Genomic DNA, 21,352 nt, shown 5'->3' with positions numbered 1-21,352 from the left:
GAAATTTTGACTTCGTGTTGAAAGGGGAAAAAAGAGACGAAAGAAGAATCGAATAAGAAGGTACGGTTCGTGCTTGGCTCGGCCCACCATCCCGCCCTCCCAGTCGGGGAAATATTTAGAAAGTTCTTTCTATATTTCCACCGGGACCCACAGAAGAGAAGGCGGGAGAAATGGATCGTCTCTATTTGATTCCACAAGCCTATCAAAATATTTACCGAAAACTGTTGGGAAAAGTCACAACGGCCGGGTTCCACTTTACTGAATAGGTCTGGCCCGAGTGGAGCTAGATATCGTGACGAGTTCCGACTCCCGTCCTTCTGACTTCGACAAGCTAATCCAAGAACTTATTTAGTGGCAAAGTGCTCCGCCATAACTAAACCCTAATGGAACTATGATGATAGACCACTCGTTGAGTTATAATATCAGCAAAATGTTTTAATTAACAAGAAATCGGAAGGTGAAATTATAATAAACTCGACTAGCACAGCATCCGTCTAAATTACTATACTATATCGATGAGCCTCGGTCATAAATCCTCTTTTACACAACACTTCGGGTATCGCCCCCTCCATGCCCCAAGTACTGTTTGACGTCTGTGATAAGCATTGAGACATATCGGCTCCAATGTTGAATTCTAAATCCATTCTAGCAGGTATTCTCCCGCTATTCTAGGCTGTGGTGTTGTTCTATGATATCTACTGTGAGGTAGTGATATGGTCTCTAGGAGACTACCAGCTATCTAGCTGGCCCATCAGCTATAAATAGGTAAATGGACGGTATAGAGCGGTGGGCGGTAGGCCCGCCTATAAACCGGAGGAAACACAAGTGTCTATTGAAGGAAAAGCCTAAATAACAAGGGCTCGCGCTTGTGGATAAAACATAGAATGCTGTAAATTAGTAAATGCTCGTCTGTACGTGTATATCCCTCATAAATAAGTAAGATGTCCCCTGACAGGACCCAGCATAGCAGATTACAATTTATAGACAAAACGAATGGGTGCGCCGTCGCCAAGCTGTGTTGAACAATAAAAAATACAACAAGTCAAGTCCACCACTCCTATACCACCTTCACCACACTACTAATACGGGATCCTGGGGTATCATCGCAATTTGATACATGTGACGGATTCCTAAGATACCATTAGCCTGGTTCTCGGACGTTGATTGCACCGGCCGACGAAATCGACTGAGATCCGCTATCCGATACTAGTATACTTACACACGCATCCCCACGAGCTTTTCAAGAAAGCATAGAAACCCAGCCTCTTGATAAACTTTGCTGGTCGAGCGGAAACGCTCCAGGGGCTCATAACCATCGCCGTATTACGGCCGCCCTACATTATAGAGCAATTAATTGATTAACAAATATATCAACATCAAAATATATTCTCACCAGTTCACCGCTAAGTGGAGGGTCAAAACCTCCAATACTTAGATCAAACAATATTTTATTCCAAGATCCCTAGTAATTGACTAGGCGTTCTAATGAGATGCACAAGATCAATTAACTTAATGAATATAGACTTCTCAGTCGACTCACGTGTTGCGGGATGTTGGAATGATTTACAGTTACACACCCTAGCAGGGGTAATGTACTGCACGGACGGCCACGGCCTTGTATTTGTGCACGGACCATAGTTGTGATCGAAGTTAAGGGCATGAAATAAGAACAATTGTTCCATACACGAAGCAGAATTGTCTCGTAAAGTACTCTGTAGACGTCCCCAACAAAATACAATCTTCTTACATTTGGCTTTGAGACATTATAGCCAATTTATTAGCTGGCATAGTTTGAATTCCCCTGCATCGAATAATTTTCCAGCTAGAAAATCAAGCATGGGTGGTTCTAACTGCAATACATCGCCTTGCTCGACTATGAGACGAAGTTGTTTTATATCTTCGGTTGTGGCGTCGTCTGATTTCACAGAAGGCGGGATCCACAGCCATGCATCGAAGACTATTTCCGAAGCTAAAAGTTTAGCTAGAGTTTTGTCGTGATTGAGATTGTCAATGACTAGAACATTATCCCCCAGAGAGCCAAGAGCTGTGTAAAGTACTGGCGGGTCGCGAATTCCATTGTTTATGACGGTGTAAATATGGTAGTCAGAGGACAATGCTCCGCCTTTTTCAAAATTGGGCAAGTTCCTCGATGCTGGGCTGAGTCTCCTCTTCAGCAGGGGTTTAGTAGCAGGGGAAACAATGACTTCGTAACCACGTCCTTGACTAATGCGGGGAAAGGGGGGGTCAATGGTAGGAAAGTTTTGTTGGATGTTTGTGATGCCCAACTTACGGACTTTGTAAATTCCCTGTCATCCGCGAGGAAAGCGGCCTCTGGACTTGCGTTTCTATGCACCGCTGAGGAAAGGATCCGATCACATGATAGCAATGTGGTATCGATGGCCTGGAGTTCCTCCTTTACGGATTTTGCTGGTACACATTTATTGGTCTTTCCCTTCCCTTTTTTTCTAGCATGACGGGGTGTTGGATAGTCTATCCTTCCTATGAGGATCAGAAAGTTGGCTTTAGAGTTCGATAAATTTAGAGGCCTCGGATTGGACGGATTGTAAAGCTGTCGAAGAAGTACCTCTGGTGGCCCTGCTCATCAACAACAAGCTTGCCATGATTAATCTCAAGGGATTCTGAGAGGAAGGGATCGTTCGATTCGAGTGAGATCGCGGCTGCCGCGCCGCTAGTAATGACTTGAGGCTCAGACTCATCCATGTTTTGGACAACTGGTTCTTTCGTTAATTTTTCAGCCAGTTTTGCTTTCTTCGAGGATCCAGATGATCGTGCCACGTTCAGAATTTGTCACATTGTCCAAGAGAGAACGCAGTTTGAAAGGAATAGGGAACCGCTTAGCCGCTATCTATCGCAAACTTTGGATTTTACGCCGTGGCAACTTCGGGCAGTTTTGCAATTGCGAATGAATCCCAGGCTTTACGGACCATTCTCATAACCATCTCCTTTTCACCCTAGAGCAGCTCGTTTATTTCAGGTTGGGAAGTTCCAGCCTCCATTGATAGAGAGCGCATTGTTTGTAACTAATTCTACTTGGGACGTTGCATATGCACAGGAAGAGGGTCATTGGTTGCCTTGTACTTGCTTGAGGAATGGTTCCATGCCAGTTCAATGTCGCACCTAATATTTTTAGGCACAATTCCGACGCACCGCTACTCGTATTTATTAATTCGACTGCTACTAGCCCAGGATCCACATATCATAGGCTCAAGGGGTACCGAAATGGCGACCAAGCGGAACAATTCAATCCAACCTTCGTCCTTGTAACATAGAACATGTTAACAACCTTGTTTCCGTGTACACCAGACCCAGGAATGACTGGCCTCGGTACCGGCTTTCTACACCTATCGGCTTAAATATGGAAACTAAGACAAATGCCTGATCTCAATGTTGTATTCCGTCTGCGTACCCCGAGCAAAATGGTACCATGGAGCATTCACGGAGCATGCGTGGGATTGCAGCTCGATCGCCATGACCAACGGCAAATAAACTCAAGGCTAGCATGATCACAAACACCCCCTTCCTACGAGAAATATATAGGGATAACAAGGGAAGAAAAGCATCCAACAAGCATACATCTCGTGCAACCCTGATCACTTTGACGCATTCGGTAGTCGCTTCTTGTCATATAACAACTTGTAGTTTGAGTTGTAAACCTGTCGCGCGGTTAGAGGGTTGCGGTTATTCCATGAATGAAATATGGTTGGGTTTTGATATAATGTTGGTGATCGGATTTTGTTCTCTTAATGTTGGAAAGTCCGATCTGCTCAAGATCTCAGCCAAATTGACCGGATAACTCTGTAAATGAATGTTGGTAAAACTCCGTTAGCGCGGTGAGCGCCGGTATTTTATAAGTCGTTAAAACAAAGACGATTTGGTCAAGCCCATGTATCCAACATCCGCAGTGTTTATCGAAACCACGCAGCACTGCATCCTTGGAATGTGAACGACGTCTTGTTGGAACCACATATCCCGCCACACCAACCCGACGCGAGAAAGCCGGAACTTTGGGTGTATCTCGAGATCTCTTTGAGCACCTGCAATAGCCGACTGATAATGCTATTCGTGAGTTGTAGAATCCTTCGGCTCAACAGGCTTGTTTTCCTCCCATGTATACGACGTCAGATCTAGCCCTGAATTTCAGCTTGTAATAGTATACCGGTAGCAGAGCAAGTAAATTTCTATCGGCCGACGATGGATGGGAGAGTGAGTCTGTGTGCCTCTGCAAGTATCGTAGGTGTCTGATCTGAGTCGGAAAACTATTGATGTCAGTTTTTTTTTTTTTTTTCCATCCTCAATCTTGTCATTGCGGCCAGTTACGATCTCAGCGTCTAGACTCGAAATTGTGCCATATTTGGTCGGCCTCCCGTCTGGCCGGTTTAAGTATAGCAGCGGGTTTAATGGTAATGCTTGTGCTTCGTCAGAATATTCTGTCACGAAACGGACAACTTCTCCCGCCCTTGAAATTTCACCATTTTGCCGTCTTTAGGATGTTAAGCAGCTGATTCAGGTCATTTCCCCATGATATAAATCCCGCCTTTCCAACACTTTTCCTCACTAAAGCAACCCAACTTTTTTTTTTTCAGAGGGCATTTCCTCTCCAACTATTCCCAAAAAGAACCAACTATCGATTTTTGTCTCAGGCGTCTACATGCCCAGACCCTTTGAAACTTGGCAATATCAAAAGGTTGGATGGCACATTCTTCCCAATTTAAGTGCAGAAAGGAGGGTGGGATTCGGTTTTTGGGTGCGGCGTAGAGGGCTGCGCATTTTAATGTTCCTGGTCCGGGACTTCAGAGTACCCTATGCCGCTAGCTAGTCTCCAAATATGCTGCGCCATCGTGATCATTTACGTGCGGCAACATGCGGCCCATAGGGTTGGGAGTCTACCCACGTGATAACGTGGCTTTGAAAACACTTCTAGAAATTTGGGTCCGTTGGAGGGTGCCTTTGCACTGGAGCCCCTCAAGCCCGACTAATAAATTATATAATATTTTCTAACAAAGACCACTATTCCCATTTATCGTTTTTTAAGAGAATTTTTTTGAAGATTTGATATCATGTAGCCTCGTACCCTAGACTTCATAAAGAAAATGCGTATATCTATCCTCTTCAAGTATTATGACGCAGGTCGAGTTCCTCGGGGAATTTTCAAATACCGGTCAAAACTTACTAGCATAGGTTAGACGCCCGTCCTCTTGTCGACCTACTATACTTCCGATTGGTTCAAATTTATCTCTAACTCTGATAAAGTTCTCTTCGGTTTTGCTCCAGCGTACCTGCCGATTTATTCCCGGAGTCCCGAAAGATATATCGATTAAAAAAATCCTGGCTCCTAAGATTTTCGGTACAAGCTAGCCTCTCAAGTCTTACCACCCTAAAAAATTTTCTATACTAAGAGCGAAGCTTGGTCTTATGTTTGAACCTCTTGAAGGTTTTATACGAGACTAGTCTTATGTGATGCTTTGCGGAAACTAGGTACCAGAGTGACCACTTCGTGGAGTCTAGGTACGAGACTAGTACCAGATCAATCCTATGTTATCTCGTAAACCAAATGCTGCTGCGGAATCTTACGGATATTAATCTAAAGGCCCTTTTTAGAATGTGAATATATTTGAATTTGTAAATCTGAACTCTGAACTCTGAAAAAATCTAATTACAATACAATATTTATTTAGAAAATGCAATGGCCCATGCTAACTTCAATAAGAACCAACCCCCGCTCCATGTCCATCTATGTCTATCAAGAAACCCAATCTGAAAATCCAGCCAGATGATGAAAAAAAAAACCCCCCCGCTGTAAAAATACTCATGCTCCTGCAAGAACAAATGCAAAATCTCCATCTAATAGACCGATCTCATCTAAAACACGGCAACCGTCGTTGTCTCTTGTAAACCCCCAGCCATCCCTTCCTCTTCATTCACTAACCTCAAATTCTGAAAGAAAGAAGCATGTTGCTTCTTCTCCACCATCTCCAACAAATAACTCGCCCTCAGAACTACCCCATCATACTCAACTCCATACTCCACCGCCTCACCTTCCTGATCTCTTCCTCTAACTCCATCACTAATCGCAGGTCCCACAACTCTTCTTCCAGTAACATTAAGTTTTAATCCCATATTCTCTCCCATGCCGACCCAAGTCATCGGATTCTTCTGCTGAATAGCTTCGCAAGTAGCGGCGGAATCCAACCAATCCCTCTTGACTCTGAAAAAACTCTCGCAGACAGGGATGATGCTTGTTACGCCTCCATACTCCGAATTTGAAAGTTTTATCAAATTGGCAGAGGCGCAGATTTGTGTGAAGATATCTCCGGAGTCGATTGTAACTGTTGTTGATGGTGTTGGGGAATCGATATTGAAGGATCTGGGTGTGAAGTGAGAATATAGTTTTGCGAGAGGGTTGCATTCTTCTTCGTCATCGTCTTCGGTGAAGTAGGGGACTTTTTGGAATTTCTTTGTTGCTTCAGCGGAGTTTTCAGCGCCGACGTGGGTGCCGGTGTATTCACAGTGGTTGAACGGATGGTTGACTATGTCATAAAAAATATATTAGACAACGTCCTATACTTCTAAGTGTAAATATATAAAGATTGAGACTTACACTTATCATCCGCAGCATAACACTCAAATATCAATTTGTAGCCCTCAATGTGTAGTGTATGTCTTAACCGACGGCTAAGGATGTACGTAGCGATATCATGGATGAGCTTTGATGTTCCTGAAACCATGACAAGGGAACGAGTGGGCATCAAGGACAGGATTTCCTCAATCAACTATTTTTTTTCAACCAAAGCGTAAATCAGCTACGTTCTTGTATATCGTGCGACCATTTGCATTTTGGGGTTCAACGACGTCGACGACTTTATGTTCCCAACACAAAAGATTCCGTTTGGGGAGATTTGACTGGGGTTGAATTGGGAAGGTGGTACAAAAAGGGTAGGGAAAAAAGTGACGGGCGTACCTCGCGAGGCAAGTCCTCGAATTGGAGCTTTGGGAGCTCGATTGCATCGATTGCGTGTGGCATTTTTTGGGCTCGAAGGGATACAAAATATTGAATATAGTTGTAAAATTGTATGTAGATAGGGTTATAGGCTTAATAATCTCTAGGGAGCTGTAAAAGGGATCTAATAAAAATACAGGCCAAACTCGAGATTATTTAAAGCGGTTAGGCGTTTGCTTCGCAATCGATCGAGATATCTCAAAATGGATTAGAATCGAAAAAGATCGGAACCGATAGGGAGGAAACCGGGACTGGACTGATGTGAATGAGGTGACTCGGCCCGTTGCGGTCAATGGAAAACAAGCTCAAGGGGCTGTGATTAGCTAACTGCCGTGCGAAAGGTATGACGCCGAATCAAATTCAAAAAGAAAATTTTAATATAGAATATGGTAAGTACTATGCGAACTGGCGGCTGCGAAGATTTCGTTGGGGGTGACGCCGCCGCTTCGCGCTGTACTGTTACGTTCGGTAGTTGTTCCGAGATGATTGTATCGTGATAATGCTATCTGTATGAGACGTCACAAAATATGAACAAAGATAAGGAAAGAAGAAATAAAAATTCTCAGGGAACGTGATATGATATCAATGTTTCCACCCACGTCGGCCGACTCGACTCCCCTTTAAGTACTTACCTCCCAGCTGCATGGGTTAACACGCAGACAACTTCTTTTGTTATCAAAACGAAAACGCCGTTATATCGCGCCATTTGCTTCGTCCATGATGATGGGGGGTAAGGGTCTTCCAATCAAATAAAAAGGGTCCATGAATCGGCATATCATTCAGCTCGCTTCTAGCTTCTTGCATAGCTTTGTTACAGCTTGTAAGCCTAGTATACTCTGACCATCGGTACCAGCGTATATTCGCACACACCTGCAATATCTTTTAATGGTGGTCATCTACACAATATTTTGGGAGAAATATGGAAATCTCAGCGCCTTCATCCTCGGAGGAAGCGATATGCACTAGGTAATCCAGGTTCTAGCTGTACTGCGTAGCTGAGTATAACTACCAGTATATTAATTCCCTTCCGTCGACGTACTTTCTCAAAAGCCCACACCCCCAAATCTGTTCAAATTCCCGAACTAGCTTTCGAGCTCAACAGGCGTGCATAGTCCCGAATGCGACGACCGGGATTGGCGAAGTTCCCCCCGTCTGAATTTGACGTCAACATCTTGCCAAGTCTTAGGTTCCTCCCCTTGATATAACATGCTACCCTAACAGGAGTATGGTATGATCGGATATCCAAACCGATGTTGAGTTAGAGTAATATGCTAACGCTCAGGCCATCCGGTATAATATCCATATATGCCCAAGTTCATAATACCGCCTAAGCTCATGAGCCCAAGGGAAAGTTAGTTATCACACAAAACGGCGTTGCAGCGCAGAGCATTATGCATCGTGGTGGTTACTCCGTAATAGCATAATATCATATAACATGGTAAGGCTCCGAGCTCCCACGGAGCTGGGTGCTCTTTCGACCAGGATACCACGTCCTTCTTTCGACGTATCGGAATCCACATGTCAATTCACCAGCTTCATCATTCATCATATCGTTCCGAAAATTCCTCTTCTCACAGGGCGGTTAACTAACTTAACTACCGTTGAACGTTTTAACCAGCCACTGGCATTACAAAAATAAACCAAAACCTGCTAACTAGCATGCTTTCTGCGTTTCAGAAGCTGAACGGATTAAATGTCCCGCCTGGCTCTAAAAAATCTTTAAGACAGCCGCAAACGAGCGAATAATCCCGGCTACAGCGTGTCAAAAACATGTTATCTGCGCATTAAATCTCTAACGTCTCCCGGTAGTTACGCCGAATATCACTAACGAGTGTCTTACATTCAGCAGGTCGTGTCTCTAAAAGGCAGTAGATGCGTACTTGACATGATATGATCGATATGATATGATATTGGCAATACAATACCCCCACATGGATCAGCTGTCGACTCTTCTTTCACCTTCACCCACTACAAATCGTCGGTCGAAGGAAAATCCTGTATTAATTAATTTGAACATTTCCTTCGATTTTATTCCGAGCTACCACTAACATACACATGAGATTGGGTACAGCAAGTACTCCAAAAAGGCGTGATTGGAGGGTGAGTTACTCCGAGGTAAGAAATACAACATGGTAGCAGCTTTGGAATAATGAAAATGAAAGAAAGAAATGAAAATGAAAATGAAAATAAAAATGAAAAAGCAAGGCCGTGCAAAAGAATCCCTTTCATCCATCATGAAAAACAAAAATAATTGTACAATCACCGACCTGCATATGATAAAATAAGAAACATTAAGTGAGGTTAATAGTATATGGGGTTAAGGGGAGAGGTATGAGGTGGGGACTCCGCTGGCTCCGCTTAGACAAAGAGAAGTTTTATGCAAGCCTCAATGTATTCATGGGCAGTAATGGTAAAATAAGGAAAAGATAGGCCCACGGTTTCCACTCCTGATACAATATTAGGTAAAAAATTAAAGCAGGAAGGAAACATTAGCCCATGCAAATAAAACACTTATTCAAATGATTCGGACAAAACTTTAACCTCTTCGCTGATGTTGATACTGCGCAACCAACTGCATCAATTGCTCGGGATTGCCAACAGACTCGGGGTTCTTGTCAACAATATCCCTTAGCATTGCTTGATCTGCAGGACCAAGATGCAACAACTTCATCAGTTGCTCAACCACATTAGGGTTCTGTTGGAAAGTTCCGTTGCTAACGGAGCTTCCAGCAACAGGAAGAGTGATGGATGATCCATGTTGGAGTCCTGGAGTATTGTACTGAAGATTCATTGCTTGTGTAGACATTCCAGCGCCGGCCAGAGGTGGTGTGGCTTGATAGCCGATGACGGGAGTGGGTGATTGCTGGTAGGCGGAATAAGCATTGTTCATCTGCGGAGGTGGTTGCCATCCTTGTGGCCCAGCCGTTGGAGCAGCGGTTACTGGTGTGTGAAGGGCTCTGGATGGCGGAGCTGGGGTATACGCGGCGGTAGCGGTAGTAGGGGTATGGTTGTCTTGGAATGGCTCTAAGGACCTATTGAATACGATGCAGAGCAACAGGTGATCCTTCTCACGTGGGTGAGCTGGGAACTGCGTGTTAAGCATGTACTTCGGCATCGACTCGTCCTTTCCGACAGCAACAACATAGACATCCTTCGTGGGTGACCAGGTGATGTTACCGACAACGCCCGATCGCTGACGTTCTTTGAAATGCGAGAAGAGTTTAGTAAACCCGGCTTCAGCATCATTAGAGGAAGATCGAAAGGTAGAAGGGTGAAGTGTAAAGACCACGACATCGCTAGATCGTGAGCTGTACTTCAGCTGTTGGAGATACTCATTAGCGCGGTCGACCGAAATGCGTCCAGTCACTTCGATCGAATTGCCGATAACCGTAGCCCATGGGACCTTTGTCGACAAATCTGGGCCGGCGACATGAACCGCTTGAGCCTCCAAGTCTGCAACACCTCTCATCAAGACCTTGCCCTTCCAAACAACACCTTCTTCGGATTCATCCATGTAGTCCTTGGGAGAGTAGGGGGGTGTTTCGGATCCAGCACCAGGGCTGTCGTCATTCCTGAGGAGCATATCTATGTCACGGTCGAGCTGTGCGTTATTACCGTTGGCTGGATGAGCGGTGAGAGGGGTAATTGGTGGTCGTGGGATGCTCTGTCGGTGTCCCGCATCTGTTGATTCGACGTTCGACCAGACATTCTGGATATCAAAGCTGCTCGTCCTACGATGATGCCCTGACCTGCTTGCTTGTTTGGAAGTATCTATCTTCAATGGTTTGGATGGAGTATCGGTGGGCTCCTGGAGAGCGGCAGGTGAAGGGGACCTCGGCCGGTCGGTCATCTCATGGTCCTCGGCACCTGGGCTGGGTGGTGCTGAATGCTCATCATCCGATTTCTCTGCTGGGGGCTCGTATCTCGATCCGATGAACCCTGAACTGTTCTCTGCAATCATGCCGGTATCCTCACCAACGACTTCTTCTCCCTTATGGGTTCTGCGGATACGAGGACCCGTGGCCTCAGCTGTTATGATACTTTGTTTTTCGCTTTCCTTCTCCGCCTCTTGAACGATATGCTTCATATCTTCAGTAGCCATCTCGTCGCCTGTCATATCACTAAACTCTTTAGTTCCAAGCTTCCCCGTGAGAACATTATTCAACAAGGGCTCGTTCTTCTTGAGATTGAACAAGATCGAGCGGAACTTCTGTCGATATTCATCGTTAGGTTCTCCGGCTGTCTGAGCGGAAAGGAGAATATAAGTGTGATGTTCGATTTCCAAAGCCAATCGAGCAGCAAACTCTGGTTTCGAGCTCTCGCCTTCAGGAAGTTTGTCGAGGGGTTTGAGTGCACTCTCCAAGAATTTCTTGAGGGTTTCGGCGCCCTTTCGACGAGTTTCGCTTTTAAGGTCGTCAATTTCGGCAACTTGTTCCAATTGGTTGTCAGCCATCTTCGGCTTTTTGGGTGGTGGCTTTGAGGTAGTTGTAGAGGGACGGCGGCCAGATCGCGTTTTCGAGCCCTTGGTTTGAGTGGGAGATTGAGGAATTGACCCACGACGGGTTGGAGATGACGCCTGCACATCATAATTAGCATTACGAAGGTAAAGGCTAATGGGGAGTTTTTTGTAATTGCTTACCTTCCCATCAGGGGTCCCATCTTCGACACTCTCGTCTGCCTTTCGCTTCAATGTGGCGGGGGACGCGACTGACGAAAGTCGTCTACCGGATTCTGGAGGAGCGGGTGTGGATTCTGGAGGTACGGACTTTTCGGGAGACTCTTTTTCGGCGACCTCTTCCATCGCGACGTCTTCTTGCTTCTCCTCCTCTTTATCGTTGTGGGTAGAATCTAGGACCTCTTCGAGGTTTTGGACAACAGTATCATGAGCGGGTTCTTCGGTGTCCTTTTCGGCCTCGGTGGTCATGGTAGCAGCTGGACTATGCATCTTCGCGTCCTCGTCCTTCTCATCGTCTTGAACTTCTTCCGGAGCTGGTGTCTCGGGAGCCTCGGACCCCTTCTTCTTCTTGCTACCGCCAGTGCTCTTCCTCGAGCCCTTCCTGTTTCGTCGTTCCCAGGGTTTCTCACCTCTGGCCATCTTTTCCAGGAGGTCTTTGTGCAGTTCTGGTTTGCACTGTTCGCAGTAGTAGTGGTCTGGTGTCTTTTTTGTTGGAATTTGCATACAGCTGGAGTGCTGCCAGACTTCACACTGGTCACAAGATATCATTTGCCTTCCACCTTCGTCTGTGTCTGCACCGCAGACGCACCTGATGACCTCGCCATCTTCTTCATTACCTCTGGGTGTATCGGCATCGGCAGCAGGTGACGTAGTTTCTGTCTTGTCATTTTTGGCTTTGGATGAACGAGTAGCCTTCTTCTCGTTCTTCTTGGGAGCTGGGGTAGCGGGAGCTGCGGCAGGCTTCTTGGTAGGCGGCTCTTCGTTCAATTCGGCGTTTCGCGTATGCTGGCCTTTGGTACTTCGACCGCTGCGGCGCGGCTCTGGGGTTCCACTCTCTTCGCCTATGTAGAGAGAATGAGGTTGTATATTAGCAAGATTCCGTATCACTAATGCAGGAAGACGTGTAGATATAAAATGACATAGCGTAGAGGGGGTTTTATATGAAATGAAGGTGATGCAGGTGAGCCCTGTCTCGTGTACAACCGCACGTCGACTAGCCCTGAGAAGGCTGCGAACGCCCTCTTATATATATCATATGGATGGATGAGGATCGTGGCCTGGACATTCTGCCGAGGAGCAAGCATTAAGACCACATCCTCTCTCATAGGGGGGTAGATATTGCATGATAGTAGTAGTAGTAATAGTAGTAGTAGTAGTAGTAGTAGTAGTAGCAGTTGTATAGATTTTCAAAGGATGGGCATAATAGAGATGTTGTCGACTTCAATATCAAAGGGAAAAAACTTTCACTATGCTTACCAGGCATGATGAATGATGAATGATGAGTTTGATGTTTGGTCTCAAGCAGTACGGTAATACAACGTTTCTCTTCTTTACTCGACACGGTGCGTGGCTTTTTTTTTTTTTTTTTTTTTGATTCCTCCTTGCTGCCGGAGAGGCAGAAGAAGAGGTAAAAGTGCAAAAGTGCTTCAGAACAGTGCTGAATCAACAGGAACGCTGGAAACAAACAGGCAGTAGCAGCATCAAGGAGAGCTGATTGCTTGTATCCTCCCGGACGAATGCCACACTTCCTCAAGGCCTTGCCGTGGTGAAGAGAGAGCGAGCGAGCAATGCAGGCCGGGGAACTCGGGTCGCAGCCGAGGTCGCCCGTCGTCCGAAGATTTAAGAGACCCGAAATACGATCCGGCGAGGGTACCTAAGAACTAGGGAACGGATCGTTTGCAGGCGCTTGGGAGAGAATGGCGCGTCCTGACAAAACGCGATGTAGGCGGTGGGGAGGTTTCTGTTGGACCTGATCGCGCGACCAGGTATCGAGGGAACAGTTAGTAGAATAGCGATGCCCGTGAAGGCACTGGCTGCTGGAGATTGATGGGTATCAGTGACTGGGAGCGTAGAACGGTCAACGAGTAGTGTCGGGAAGCCGATGAAGCTGGTTAGATGATGATGTTGACCGTTGCTGATGACGATGATGGTGGTGGTAGTGGGATGGGGGAGCGTTGTTGGTGTGAGTTGGTTTAATATGCCATATGCCGCCCAAAATTTGCCTGGCAGGTCAAATAGTTCAGTTCAATCGCAAAAAAAGGCTGTGATGAGCGCCAAGCCCGTCCCGCTTTTGTTGGGGACCAGAAATACGCCGGTATTCGGTATCATAAAGCACTTAGTAATTATTCACGCCGAACAACCTTCACACGAGCCAATGATGTCAGTTGTTACGATATTCGAGGACACTAGCTGCTAGCCACTATTGTACGGACTAACAATCTACTAGGGCATTCAGCATGCCCGAGCGCCGTTGAGCAGAATTATATAACAGAAGACGAATTATATCAATCAAAGTAGTATTCGAGAAGCAAAACTATTCTAAAAGCTAGGTAAAGGATTCCATACTATAACTGCACACAGGTATTATAGACCCGCGGAAAACTGGGATTTATCTCATGTCATTTTTTGCAGGCCTCCACTTTTCTGTGGCGGTGCAGTATATGCTTGTCGCATCACCAGCCACATATATATCCACACGCGTATGTGGCGCATTCCCGCCTTGAGCCTCACATTCCACAACCAATTCCAACCAGCTCCAACCAGCGTAGCACACAACCTCATCACCAACCTCATCATCACCGTCATCGTCATCAACCTTATCACTTCCTCCCTCCGACAATGTCCGCCACCGACGCCCGAAAACTCCTCGCCGCCTCCCGAAAATCCCGTCGAATAACCTCTCCATATGCATCCTACTCCCTCGCCGGCGCCCTGTTCTGCAACATCTGCTCAAACACTCCCATCAAGTCCGAATCCCTCTGGGATGCCCACATTGCCTCTCCACAACATAAATCCAATGTGGCAATAAGAGGTGGCACCGTATCTTCTGGTAAAACAAATAGCCATAAACGACCTGCTGAAAGTTCAGCGACGGGTGGTGATTCAAGGAATGGGAGTGCTGGAGATGGACAGAATGCTTCGAAACGGTTAAAGACCGCGAAGGCCGATGTAAAGAATCTAGCATTACCAATTGGATTCTTCGATGACGACGACGACAAAGACGAGGAAGGGATTATAAGTACGGGTGAAGTAATCGAACCGGACGACGAAAACCCTCCTCTTCCGCCAGTCCAAGATACAAACCAACAGCAACCAACAACTGCAGCACCGTCTTCGTCTTCAAAACTCCCAGCGGACTTCTTCTCTACAAACTCTACCTCAAAGCCCAGAGAAGCACAAGACGATCTAGACGACGAATGGGCAGCCTTCCAAGCCGACATTGCAGAAACTGAAGAAGAAACAGCACAACCAAACACTGCCCCCACGGTAACCCACACAATCTCAGCACCAGCCCTAACAGCAGCTCAGATCCAACAACAAGACGAAGAATCTACATCCCCACTAAGCGCTCGTAACGCCCGTACAATAGCCGAGGAAGAAATGGAAGACGCTCGCGCTGCAATGGCAGACTTCTTCGACGAACAAAGCTCCCTTGAAGAACGCGTAGCAAGATTGAAAGAACGAAGAGAAATGCTACGACAAGCTGGAGCCCCAGCTTCAACGGGCATGCCACCACCTCCTCCCGTACAGCAGGGCCTCCATCGCTCTAACAGTGTAAGAAGCGTAACTATGGGAGGAATGGACGATTATTCAAATCCAGTTCCTGAACTTCAAAGCGAAGGATCAGATGATGACTACGAAGATGACGACGAAATGTTCCTAAGGCGCCGGTAGCAATTACATACACTGGCAAGCTGATTCAAATTCAGACTCTGTCGGATGTTTTTGGTTTCTAGCCCGGAATATCATTATTGGCGGCTTGTACGATATACAATATACCCAGTGCAGTTAGTAACAGCAATATTCTTATAATCAATAATAGTCCTTTAGTACCTATTTTCCCTCCTCCTGTCTCCCATTCCCGGCTTAAGCGCCAAGCATAATACCATACTTTTCCGACAACGAACAATGAAACCCCACGCCAAATGCAATGCAATGCAATGCAATGGCTTCGATACCGAAGCTATGAACAAAGAAACGAATAAAAAGAAAATCATCTACACAGAAATAATTGCAATACCAGAAATACAAAGTCTACTCCGTCTTCCCCTTCTTCAGCTTCCCAAGTAACCCTCTAATCTTCCCCTTCAAATCCACCCTCTGCACTTCGTCAACAGCCACAAACCTTCTCACCAACAAATTAAAAATACTTCCGAACGCTAACGCCATAATCGTGCTGGTAAAGATAATCACATTATAGGGCATACTAAAATCCGGCGTCGGCAATGAAAGTAACAGACTGGTTGTCCTGATCGATGTCGCCGGGACTTTCTTGCCATCCGATCGTCGTCGTTGAGGCGGGATTGTTATAATCGCAGAACTATACGACTTAAATCAGTAATCCACGCCTGGTAGAATTCATAGTATAGAATGAACTTACGCAACATCAAACCCTCGATTCGCATCCGGCGGATACTCCGTATACCTCAACACCGCCTTCTCAAAATCATACGTCAAAATTACCACCGAATTCGGCGGCACGATCAGCTTCGCCTCCAATTGTGTGCCCCTCTTCCGATCCAACGCCGGTCGATAATACAACTCTGAAATCACATCTTCCTCTCCAGCTAATACCGGCAGAACCTGAGCCTTAAAGGTATGAAGATAAGGCTTCATAAACCAAGGTAATGATTCCAAATACACAACCTCGATAGGATCATTTGGGTTCGGATTCCTAAGAACCGTCTTGACGCCACCGTGCTCTTGTCCGTGTCCTGTAAACGACCGTTCCGCATATAACAGTGGTTCCTGTCGTAGCGGCGAAATCGGCGGCTGCTGTTTCGGAAACGAGAGGTCGAATGGTACATTCTCTCGGAGCATGTAACACTTTAGATCCGGCTGACCTTCAGTCAACGTCGGAGCAGCCAGTTCAAGGGTTTCCATAGTCGTAAGCTTATTCTCCGGTGCACGGATACATACGTGCTGAGTCTCTTCGGCTGGCAGGTTGATAGCAAACGGACATCCTCCAGAAATCGTACGTCCGAATAGATCCGACAACGACCAAGGGAGATCAATACTGTTATCCATCGGATAACAATATTCGTTAGAAGCGTACGGCTTTGAAGTATCGCAAATCAATTCATGTTGATCCCGCGGCCGTGGAACCGGGCTATCCTTCCTTTGTAAACTCCTCGAGATGTCGAGTACCATATCAATCGTCTGTTGGATTTCGATATCGCAGGTGCCCGTATGAGGCGAACAGATAGGTCGCACATCAATAGACATGGATTGGAAAGATGCATCGAAGAGTTTATGTCCATCCAGGAGGGTAGAGATTCCAGATTTGCCTTTACACGGCAATAACTTTAAGAACGGCGTCAAGTTCTCGGTACACACTGGTTCCTTTGGAAGGCTGCCGTGGAGTAGGAATAGACGAGAGGTATTAGTCGTAGGGTAGTCGCCCGTAGGATTAAACGACATAACCGGTCGGATGGTCCTCGTCGAATCGATGAAGTTGAGAGATGCACAAAACAATCCAGAAAGCGCATTATTCAACGATGTCCACCTTGCTTCAGCCCTATACCCACACCATCAGCATCACCACTGCATATCATTTGAGAATGAAATGACATACTCAACATCATTATCGGCCTCAACCCAAGCCCAAGTCTCCACACCTGTCCCACCAGCATTCTGTCCATCCCCAGGCTGCGCACCCCACAACTCCGAATCCCATCTCCCAAGCGCAAACCGTAGATGCAACTCTCTGGTATGAGTATACTGTAATATTTGTCCCAAACTCCTAGGAAACAACTGGAACATCTGCTTGTTGAAGGCTTCTATCGGGCCATGGTTTTGGAAGTTGAACGAGGCGAGAAGGAACTGGCCGGACAGGGGTTGAAGATCGAGCTTCTCTTTGTACGTGTCCGCGACGACGGTGTTACCGGATAAGGTGAAGACGAGGAAGAAACCGAGGAGGCGTGAGAGGATTTCTAGCGGTGAGGGGGTCAGCCATTGATGGCTGCGGGCGAAAAGTAGTGTCATGCCGGGTTATCATCGCCAGGTGTGTCGCTGGCGGCATTGGGAAACAAGCGGGCTGCTGGCCTTCGAATGGACACAAGAAGACGTGCCGGAAAACAACACGCAAAATGCCACAACTGTTCATAAACACCGAAACAGACTCCACGAAGTTGGTACCGTCTACTATTGTCTACAGTATCAACGTTACCCCATTTTGCTTTGCTTTCCTAATACAATATTGCAGCGGGATCCAAATAATAGCAACCTCAATGCTATGAGGGCCTGGACTATAATTACGAATAAAATAACCGATCGTGATATCATAAAATCCATTACATAACGCCAATATCAATCATAACTAGGTATAAATCATGCAAATCCTATATTACGCCATAAGTACCATCATAACAATTGCGCACTTCTGTATCCTCTCGCCGACCCATGGCCGACCGCCTAGCATCGCATCACAAGACACACCACCTAACTCTATCAAAATTTAAACAACCTCCGTCTTTCCTCCACAGTAGCAGCATTAGCAACACGATGGGCAGCCTCGACGCTCTCTCTAATATTCATCCCCCAGGCTTCCTTCTTCTCGTTCGGATCATTAAACGCCGCAACCGCAAGGACATAGTACACCATGAGCAAGAAGATACCCTTCAACCAGTGTGTCTTACCATCTCGCATGAAATTCCCAACAACGAGGATAGCGAATAGTAGTGACAAGGCTACGAAAAGCTGAAAGTTAAGGTCCATTTCTAGATTCATAGCCCATCCGACTATGACAATGAGCGGGGTGACCAAGAGGGCGGTTTGGATCGTAGAGCCAAGGCAGTGGTAGATTGCCAGGTCGATTTGGTCTATCTCAAAGGTTAGTATCATCCTACTTTGGGCTCTTTAGCTTAGGGGGGTATGTGGGGGGAAACTTACTATCCCAAGCTTGATTCAGCGCTGTCAGATGTTCAGACGTCTTTTCAATAAGAGGCACCAGGATAAGACCCATGAATAACTCCGATACTTCATTTTCCTCTACGATTCCTGGAATCTCTCGAACCAGGAAGTAAGCGCAAAAGGAAACGCACACCAATCCAACGATACTAACGAAAAGGGCTTCCAAGACGGAGAGTTTCTTGCGGTATTGCTTTCTGCCAACGTAGACGCTCTCGGCCCTCTCAAGGACGTGGTGAAAACCAGAGCTATGGGTGTGGAGCTGGAAGAATAGAAAGCTGGTAAATAACACTGTTGTTAGCCAAGCGATCTCTTCGTAGTCAGACCCAGACACTACCTACCAAATATATGAGAAGAAAAGCCCGATGCTGACAACCCTGCTGACTCTCAACACCCTCATTTCCGCCCGATGCTCGTTCACATCTTTTCGGTAGTGAATCGTCTGAAAAAACAAACTTGGCGCCACGGTTCCGACAGCACTGACAAGTAAGGCCGCGCTAGAAACCTCGATGACATAAGGTGCAATCTTTTGTTCTTTCCACTGTATAATCCCATCTCCCGTTAATTGTGCCTTTCAACAAACCAAGAAATAAATATGGTTCCCGTAAACTTACAGCGATACCGCCAGCCAAGAAACAGGCTCCGGAAATTAACAGTAAGTTTGCAAACATAGATCCAAGCAGAGCAGCGCGAACGACGTCGAATTGTTTATCAATGAGAAGAATAAGGCAGATGATGATTTCAACGATAGCGCCAGTGAATATTTCAAGAGAAGCACCCCAGACCTATTCAAGTCAGCATCATTTCATTGCAATACTTGACAACTAGTACCATACCTTCGGCAACGGATGCTGCAATTCTCCACTCCCAAAAGCCAATAGATTCCCACTAGGAATCATAGCAATGAAATTGAAAATAAAAACCAACATAGGACTCTTATCACGACTAGTATACCACATCACAATACCAGCTGGGATGGCAGGTAGCAAAATATGGGTATACGAGCTCAGCCTCGACGTACTCCTCGCCGTAATCATCAACATCTTGAGAGGGTGAAACCGGAGGGGGTTAGGAATTCCCTCTGCAATCCTTTCAGCGTGGTTATCATCTGCTGTCTTGGTAGCTACTCTCCAGAATCCGATTGTTTCTTCGCCATCTCGAGGGAACTCCCCGCCTGTTGGCGATACATCACCGTCATCTCGAGACCCGGGTCGCCAGGCCTTCTCTGGCTCGGTGACATCCACGTTGATGTCTCTACCCTTTGACATATTTCAATACTAAGGCACCCCCAGAAAAAAATGTATATAAATGAATGTATAAAAGATATTGAAACAAAAAAGTACTATAGAGAAGCAAATGTAAAAGAAAGAAAGGATGGCTGTAGATCCAAAGATCTAAGAGACTTGGCACGGCGGATGGGCACCTGTCTTATACCCTTCCTATGCCGCCAGCCGGGAGCGCCTTCGAAAAAAGGAACCTTCCATTTTGTTTTACATGACAAGAAGAGGGGTCCATTGGTCGCATTAGTACGAAGCAAGGGATTCAGAGAAGTGGTGTTTTGTTTTTAGACAGTTTTATGACGGAAACTTGGCAACGAGGGAAGTTTGAATCGAGGAAGGCGTGGACAAGACCAGTGTGCTCGAATCGATTGCTCCAAAATGGGAGTCCAACGAAGCTTAATACCCCCCCGAATTTAAATATGTATGCATCTGCGATCGTGCGGCGTTCGTGCGGAGGTATCAATGCGTAGGCGACATCACACTAATGGGAAAATTCTTTCCGATGGAAAAAAAGATTACAAAGTCCATACCAAGAAGGAGAGAGAAAAGAGGCTCTAACGATCACGAATGTCGCCTAACTTCCCGTAGAGCCAAGATGGACTATCAAACACCAAGCAAAAGCTTGTTTTCCCTGGAGCGGGCAGTGCAGTCACACAAATTTCGAAATTCGGCTTCAAGGCTTGCCTCATGAAACCGGATGGAGACTTTGTCTGCGGCAACAGGTATGGGACCGGTACATGTATCCAGTTTGCCACCGGATAACCGGCATGCAGCAGAAGTCGGAGCTGATATCGTTCATAGACTGATTCTCTAATGCTAATATGAAAGTAGGAGAAACGAAATTCGGACCATGCAGGAAATCAATATCGTGCCAAGATTACGTGTCCTCCGTTTCGAGAGATAGCCAAAATTGGTAGCATGCTTCACGCATGAGGACAGGGCATCCGAGATCCGAGAAAATATTCGATATATTCCCTAGGTCCTATTATCCTTTCAAGACTTTGCTCGGGAGCGAACCCAAAGATAGGGAGAAAGCTACAGGATAATGCTACGTCTTCCCTGTAGATTGGTAGTTGGGAAATAAAAGAAAACAGTGCCGTAGAGCCTGTGCGCATACTGTTGGGATTGCGCAATACATGAAATGCAACAAGTTCTATATTAACCTCCCCCTTTCAGCTAGACCCTCCCTTCAGGAGACAGTTTGGAGCCTAGGTGTATTGATGGGATTCGTCATCACAATTCTTGGGTAAATTTGAAGCAAAGCGTGTTGTTTGATCTGCGAGAAGGTAACCCGGGATTTGCTCCAATATCTAAACGCCTAGATACCCAACCCCGGTCCCTCAAACAATAATCGAATATCGAACATTCCGCTAGTTAAGCTGGTCCCAAATCTTTTAAATACTCCGATGTCATGCTTCTAAAATGCTCGCCTAGGATAGATACCGCCCACTCCATGATGGCTTGCGTAAT

General features: G+C 46.2%; 5 protein-coding genes across 5 annotated transcripts; 1 reads left to right on the top strand and 4 right to left on the bottom strand.

The window, feature by feature from the left end:
* Nucleotides 1–5,880: 5,880 nt before the first annotated feature.
* Nucleotides 5,881–7,042, bottom strand: DFL_009840 (uncharacterized protein; the record flags this gene model as incomplete). Its single annotated transcript, XM_067639787.1, has 3 exons — nt 5,881–6,548; nt 6,620–6,791; nt 6,980–7,042. The coding sequence occupies 3 exons, from the start codon at nt 7,040–7,042 to the stop codon at nt 5,881–5,883; spliced, it is 903 nt and encodes a 300-aa protein (XP_067487540.1).
* Nucleotides 7,043–9,554: 2,512 nt separating this feature from the next.
* Nucleotides 9,555–12,957, bottom strand: DFL_009839 (uncharacterized protein; the record flags this gene model as incomplete). Its single annotated transcript, XM_067639785.1, has 3 exons — nt 9,555–11,594; nt 11,658–12,535; nt 12,951–12,957. 3 exons carry the CDS (start codon nt 12,955–12,957, stop codon nt 9,555–9,557), a joined length of 2,925 nt encoding a protein of 974 aa, XP_067487539.1.
* Nucleotides 12,958–14,312: 1,355 nt separating this feature from the next.
* On the top strand, nt 14,313–15,368 carry DFL_009838 (uncharacterized protein; the record flags this gene model as incomplete). Its single annotated transcript, XM_067639784.1, has 1 exon — nt 14,313–15,368. One exon carries the CDS (start codon nt 14,313–14,315, stop codon nt 15,366–15,368), a length of 1,056 nt encoding a protein of 351 aa, XP_067487538.1.
* A 360-nt stretch (nt 15,369–15,728) lies between these two features.
* On the bottom strand, nt 15,729–17,678 carry DFL_009837 (uncharacterized protein; the record flags this gene model as incomplete). Its single annotated transcript, XM_067639783.1, has 3 exons — nt 15,729–16,014; nt 16,075–17,211; nt 17,269–17,678. The coding sequence occupies 3 exons, from the start codon at nt 17,676–17,678 to the stop codon at nt 15,729–15,731; spliced, it is 1,833 nt and encodes a 610-aa protein (XP_067487537.1).
* A 465-nt stretch (nt 17,679–18,143) lies between these two features.
* On the bottom strand, nt 18,144–19,870 carry DFL_009836 (uncharacterized protein; the record flags this gene model as incomplete). The annotated part of the gene is made up of 5 exons (XM_067639782.1): nt 18,144–18,514; nt 18,585–18,880; nt 18,944–19,143; nt 19,217–19,387; nt 19,439–19,870. 5 exons carry the CDS (start codon nt 19,868–19,870, stop codon nt 18,144–18,146), a joined length of 1,470 nt encoding a protein of 489 aa, XP_067487536.1.
* Between the last annotated feature and the right edge of the window lie 1,482 nt (nt 19,871–21,352).

This window comes from Arthrobotrys flagrans (genome assembly GCF_004000055.1).
Source record: "Arthrobotrys flagrans strain CBS H-5679 chromosome Unknown unitig_1, whole genome shotgun sequence".
Taxonomy (NCBI): domain Eukaryota; kingdom Fungi; phylum Ascomycota; class Orbiliomycetes; order Orbiliales; family Orbiliaceae; genus Arthrobotrys; species Arthrobotrys flagrans.
Note: the sequence above shows the minus strand (reverse complement) of the source record. Positions and strands in the feature narration are given on the sequence as shown.